At 40.6% G+C, this 6,862-nt stretch overlaps 1 protein-coding gene across 1 annotated transcript; it reads right to left on the minus strand.

The window, feature by feature from the left end:
- Positions 1-8: 8 nt before the first annotated feature.
- On the minus strand, positions 9-6,187 carry LOC130149963 (glioma pathogenesis-related protein 1-like). The gene is made up of 6 exons (XM_056340308.1): positions 5,900-6,187; positions 3,513-3,758; positions 2,984-3,096; positions 2,104-2,186; positions 793-819; positions 9-707 (listed from the first exon to the last, which is right to left on the minus strand). The coding sequence occupies exons 1-6, from the start codon at positions 6,071-6,073 to the stop codon at positions 481-483; spliced, it is 870 nt and encodes a 289-aa protein (XP_056196283.1). The 5' UTR covers positions 6,074-6,187; the 3' UTR covers positions 9-480.
- Between the last annotated feature and the right edge of the window lie 675 nt (positions 6,188-6,862).

Consider the following 6,862-nt stretch of genomic DNA (forward strand, 5'->3'; position numbering starts at 1 on the left):
GAAAAAAATAGTAAAGGACACGCTTTACTCCTTCTGTTCATAAAAAGTAATACATATAGTTGAATCTCCATTATCTGGGGAAAACAATGTCTGGTATAATTAAAGGTTAATGAAGATGAGCTATTGCTTCTTTTGGATACAGAGTGCTGCTTCAGACATGTCTTTGTGGTGCCCCAGGATTCCAGGATGCTTGCTAGCATATATAGTAATATATAGTCTGCATAGTCCCTCTAGCAATCTACCCCAAGCCAGAGCTACGAGCCTCACACAGACATAGAAATGTGTTGCAGCTACTGCCAATAAATTATACTTACTTTGTGCACAGCCACTTATACCTTGCCTTGAGTGAGGAAGAAGCTTTTTCTATGCTGGATAAACATTATGAGGATAATGGAGAGCTGGCCAAGTGGTTTTTTAAATGTGTGCAACTCTCTGAGAGTAATACAGCAGTAGGATCACCATCAGTACCTTAACTGATTATTATGCATAAAAAAATGCGTGAGGAAACCGCTCTTGTAATAAAAGAACAGCACCAACACTCAGTACCAAGAACAGTGGCCTTAAAATTGCAACACTAAGACAGTATTGGTCACACCAGGGACGCGGGTGCTCAGCAGGTGGGATGTATGACGGCGTGGAAGGCCTGGGGGGATGGGGCCGCGGTGGCTGGGGCTGTGTATCCCAGTCTGGATGCCAGTAGGCATAATCTAAAAAACAGTGAGAAAACAGGTGTTGATCCATCAGACTTTGCCACATCTAGAAGAAAGCGATTAAGAACAATTTGATACATACTTATCAGCTTCTCACGTTCTGTATTTTCTGTAAAGAGATCAGAAGAGGAAATAAATGTCAGTATTATTCAGTGGTGATTCTTAATGTAAAGAAGCAAGCTGTTGCTCATGCCTGGCTGATTGCACCGATGATGCCAGTCAGTGCCTAAAACATCCTGCAAGGGGGAAGCAGGCCAGCAAGAGTACATTCCCAACTGGTGCGGGGCTCATAGTTTTTATGGAATCGAAAGAAGCAGAAAGGAAACAGATGTATTAGGAAGAATTTGTGTCATGGGGAGGAGGGAATAGCACATAAAAAAACATGGATTTTTTTTTTAAATTGATACACAAACCAAATTTAAGTAGTTTCAGACAGACAAACATAGCTACTACATTTATCAAAGTAGTACACCTTTACTAAGAGCTTTGATGCATTTACAGGATTGCCTATGTGCATTCTATTAGAACTGCTGATTTGCCCTATAGGAGGATATGGTAAAACAAGTTGTATGATCTAGCACTTGATTTTTAAAAACTCTCTTCCTCCTCTCCCTCCCCCTAGTCTTTGAGATGTTTCTAGTTTTTCTGTGATGCATCTGTCTGAGACTTCAAGATGAGTCAGCCAGGATATCACAGAAGAAAATGAGACTACCAAATGCTCAATTATTTCTACAGCTGAAGCTATCTAGAGCCTGGCTAGTACAGACTATCTCCATTAAATCTCTGTATAAAATTAGTATTTTATCTAAGACATTGCTTCATGTCCTTTAATTTCTGTTTATTTACAACACTATTTCTGACTAATTTGGAACTAGGTGTAAAGACAAAGGTCCACAGATGCAAACTGCTTTGGAAAAACAAGCTCCCACTGCTGTAGTTCAGAAAATTGTGTAAGTTAGAAATAAATGTGCTTTTCAGTATAGTCTTATTGGTTCAGAACTATAGTTGTCTGGAAAATGTGATAGGACATACTAAACAAGCAAGAAAGCAGCAGTTAAGTATACTGTTTCTATAGGAAAGAAGAACCAGACAGGAAATACTTGTTGGGGCTAAGGTTTTAGATTTGACTTCCTGATCAGATAACGGGCAGAAAGGAGGCTGACTGATACTTCATCAGAAACTCTGGCTTCTACCTCCAAGAGCCTTCAACAGCAAAGTATTTCAATTAATTCCTCCTTGTACTATTCTTACCAGGGTTTGATACTGTTGCTATGTGGTGGGCTATAGACCCTCTGTGTACTTAGTACAAACTGACTCATTGCGGTATTTCCACTGATAATTATGCCACTTCTATTTCTATGCAATTTTCTTAGTTGATCACTTTGGTTCTTACCACAGAGCTTGTCTACACACTTCTCATTACTGCATCCATTGCATGGTCTTCCTGCTTTGTATGGTTTTCTTGGGTAATTCCCCCTGAAGAGCAGAAGAACAGTATTTTTTTAGCTCAGGCATTTGAAAAACACCTTAAATACTTTACGGTTTCATCAGACTCTTAAATAATTTATCATGAAAAGATATTATGGGGGGGAGGGAATCCCTTTATCAAAAAAACCTGATCATTGCAATTGTTTGAAATTCCTTTTAGATCAGATCAAAGCTCTCACTGACATGGGGAGCAACTACCTGGTGACCCTCAACACTTGAAATTAATGAGATCTCTCAAGCAATACTGTATTATTTGGTGTAAGTATATGAGAATCTGCCTCTAGTCCCTCATTACCCATCTGTATTTTAAAAAACAAACCTATAAAAGGCAAGTCCAGAAATTGCAAGGTATGAGATAAACTAGAGGACTATGCTCCCTTTGATTCTTCAATAAAACTGTCTTGTTTGAAGTTCAGGTGGGGCCATAGAAAGATGTAGTCTTTCTCATGTGGAAAGCTTGCACCTTTCCTAGTTTTCCTACAGAGACTAAAGTCAAAACAGATTTTATTCCACCATCTTGGTTATGGCGAGTGCTCGCAGCTATGATCAGCTCACCCGCTTTTTTAGAAAGGGATTTTCTGCAGCTCTGGCTATGTCCAGCAGCTTCTGCTCTCAATGGCTGGGGGAAGTTTCCCATTTGTGACCATGACCAGTGACATGTGGACACAACTTCTTCTGAAATTTGCTACAACTGCTCCCATCATTGTTGGCACCTGATACCATGTCAGTCATAGGATATTTGAAAAATAAATAAACCCCCCCCACAAATGCCATAGTTAACTTACGCTGGCCCATAGTCACAAACAAAATGTGCTGCTCTGAAGAGCCCTGGAAAATTTTCAACTCTATTGCAGAAGTGAACTGCGCAGCCAACTTTGTAACTCTCTGCCCAAACGACCTGAAGGGCAAAGGGAAATATGTAATGCACCTGTTCAAAGCCTGACAAAGCAACAGCATCAAGGGAGGAAGGAGAAGGGAAGGTTCTTGTGGAAGCTTGAAACAGCTGACAAAGGAGCAACAGTGACAACCCAAAGGGCAGCTGAGACAAATGCTGACTGATAGATGGATTTGCATCTATTACCTGACTCCCCTGGAAGCTTGAAATTGTCAGGGGATAATCTCTTTCTACCATTACTGGAAATAGAACTCAGACATCCCTGGAGCTTGGAATATTTATTTCCAATCTCATGCAGCAATGAACTGGGGGTGAAAACCCCTGCTGTAATTGCTGTCCCAAAGCAGTCTGTTTCAAGCCCGTACTTGGATTTTCTGCGAAATGATTACATTATAAACTGCTGGGCACGTAAGACTCACCTGGGTGTAGTGACCACACATGCCAGTACAGCTATTGGTGTTGAAATCATAGCTGCTGACTTCGTTAAACCAGTCACGGAGAGCTGTATCGACAGAGAAGATGGTGGCTGTGCCAGTCCAGATGTTTTCTCCAACAGGAGTAAAGGTGGGATGCATCTTCCCTGGAATTTTAAGGTAGGTATTGTGCTTAAACTTGCACTTCTTCGCCCACGCTTTGGCAGTCTTAGCTAAAGCAGCATCCCAGGACTGTAGACAAAGGAAAAAACCATAAAATAACCCGCACTGCAGTGACTTCACTGCATTCAAACATTTTAAAACAGAAACTTGTAAGGATTCTTTACGCCTCTGTTTTCCATCCCTGCATTCAGTTTCTTTCTCTGACTTGACATTTCTAGTCCCATAGCAATTTTTTTTTCCGCTTCCTCCCTTAGGTATTGCTGGACAAGTAGTATCTATCCACTGTCCTGTGGTATCTGACTTGTTAAAATACAGCTGGATGGCAGTCTTTATGCTGCTACACCTGAGAGGAGGAAACTAGGTGAAACCCCCAGATGTGGAGGGGCTTGAGGGACTTTGTGCCTAGGAGCTGTCGGCTTTCCAGGGATTTGCACTTTGCAATTATCACTAGGTCAGATAGGAATTCTGTTCTGCTGCCCAGGACAGAAAGGAGAAGTCACAGCTGCTCCTTTCCCCAGCACCTTCTGCCTCTTTGTTCTTCTTCCTCCTCAGCATGTGGCCAAAGCAAATAAAAGGCTCACTCATCTCTGCAATCCTGGGTGAAACCAGTCTGGGAGACTTGCAGAAAGATTTTATGCCACTGAATGACCAGGCAATAAAATGGCAGCTAAAATTCAGTACAGGGAGATGTTAAGGCATGTAAGAAAAAAACAAACCAACCAACCAGTTTTGGCTTTGTGTTCATGATGACAGGTTTGGAGATGGCTATTACCAATCATAAATCAATGTTTAGTCATAGTCTAAAAAGCAAGTAAAGTGTGAGAAATTCCTTGAGATGGAATAGAGAATAAAACCAGATATAGAATTACACAGCCGTAGAAGTCCTGTTAAATGCTGTGTGCAACACAGCACCCCACCTTAAGAAGAGGACACTAGAACTGGAAAGGACAGAGAGAACATGGAGGAGGATGGCCATTGCTTTCATAAAGCAACAGTGCTCTGCAGCTTTGATCAGAGACAGCTGGACATCTTGTGTGAAGTAGATAAATAAGCAATAATTATGTGCTCCTTCCAATACAAAGACCAGAGACTACCAAACTAAGCTAGGAATTCACAGGTCCAAATCAAATGCAAGGAGATACCTTCACACAGCTTGTGGTTAGGCTATGGAGCTCTTTGCTACACGATGCTAGGGACAATAAAAACTTGCATGAGCAAAAGGGTGAAAAAAAAATCATGCAAGAAAAATCCATCAAGAGCTTTTAAATACAGTACAACCACTTTGATTCAAGAGGTCTCTATATATTTGTCCTGCTGTTATTCCAGGCTCACTAAACCTTTGCTCTGAGCAGCTAAGTTTGCTCTTGTTCACTAGCATTTTAGATTAAACATTGTTTTATAAAATGGCAAGAAATTAAAATAATGAATACTCTGAATTTTACTCTTTTACTATGAACTTGCATTCATAGAAATGATTCCTATTGTGTATGCAGCTATGCATTTCACTTCCTTTCAAGCTATGCAGCACTGCTGAACAGCTCAGAGTAATGACTCTAACTGACTGGAGTTACCTCCCCCAGCTATCTATCTACCTTTCTCCTTATTTTTCCACTGAACAAGCTGAGACCTATCCATAGCCTGTTCTTATATCCATTGTATTTATAGGAAGATCTGCAGATACTAGTATCCCTACTTGTCAAACCCTGCTACAGCAAATGAAAACTAGGTATCTAAATGGATGTCCTGACAAATCCCTTTCTTCCACGCATGTTCTAGGCTGTAAGAAACAAGAGGAGATGATAGATTTTCCAAGAAATCCTGTTGTGCAAATTGCCTACTCAGGAACTTTTTGGTATCAGACAGCATCCCTGTATGAAACCTGGAGTAACAAAACAGATCCCTATCTCTCTTAGAAAGAGGTAAATGAAATACTGAGAACTGAACACTAATTTTTGCAATACAGCCCTTTGCTCTGGCTGAAGTTTAGGTAGTAATCTGTACCTAAACAAGGAATTCCCTTCAAATTATTAAAATTCAACAATACTGTGAAAATTAAAGCCTTTTCTGTTTCCTAAAAGGAGCTAACATATGTAGTATAGAAATCGCTGACAGAAAGGGAAAGAAAAGCACAAGCAAATGAAGAATTAGATGGGCTAAATCAGCACCACAATCTATATTAATTTTCAAACAGATCAGAAACATTCCCTTACCATACGCAACATATTGCTGGCTGGTGGATTCACTTTCGATCGAAATGTGTTGTGAGCTCTCACACAGTCTTCAATGAACTTTGCATCTTCTATGTCAGGCAATGGATATTGCGGATGGCAGCAAGCAAAGAGATCCAGTAGCAACAACGCAGCAAAGAACAAGGTGATTTTCATAATTCTTCAGTGCTTTCAGTATTTTTTTAGAAGTTTTTAAAAGAAAAATCTCTTAGGTGAGGAAAATACTGGCAAGCAGTTTTTCTGAGGTTGTTTTCTGGGTGTGGAAGCATTCGAAAGTGTCAAAGTAAGAGGAAGTGAAATTGCTTCATCAGGTACAGCTTTATCTGACATCATAGCTGGCTGCCAAAGGGTAAACGGTGAAACAGGCATCTGCCATGCATATTAGCAAGGAGCAACACTCCAGGTGTACTTCTGTCTTTTCTTTGAGTGTGCTCCATTCTGGTTGACTGCCAAACCGTTTCGTGATTGTAGGTCTTATCTGAAGAGATGCTGCAGAACAGCTTTCCCAAAACCTCCATCAACCATAAAAATCATAGCTTTTACAAAATACAAATCTGCTGTTCGGCTAATTTTCCTACAGTATAGCTTAGTCCTACCAGCTCAGTTACAACTGTTTTGCAGGACTTTGCTTCTGTGTCAGAATTACTCAGGAATAAACAGAATTAGGAAAACTATGTCTCAGCAGGAGGAAAAAAGAAAAGTTCCTGAATAGCAGCTTGCTGCAGAACAGACTTTCTGACCTGGTTTGGTATATTACTAAAGTACAATCTGGAAATCCCAGTCTTGAGTATGTGTTGATTGTCTCCTTCCTTAGCCATTTGCCATTACCTTGTAGCCTGAAATCACTGGTGGAATTTCCTGTGCTCCCGGAGAGTGCCTACAGGATTAGCACTTCTGTTGTAACATTCCAAGTCTGGTCGCTTCTTGGGGCAGTAGGATGGGCTG

Source organism: Falco biarmicus, chromosome 5 (assembly GCF_023638135.1).
Source record: "Falco biarmicus isolate bFalBia1 chromosome 5, bFalBia1.pri, whole genome shotgun sequence".
In the NCBI taxonomy this organism is placed as follows: Eukaryota; Metazoa; Chordata; class Aves; order Falconiformes; family Falconidae; genus Falco; species Falco biarmicus.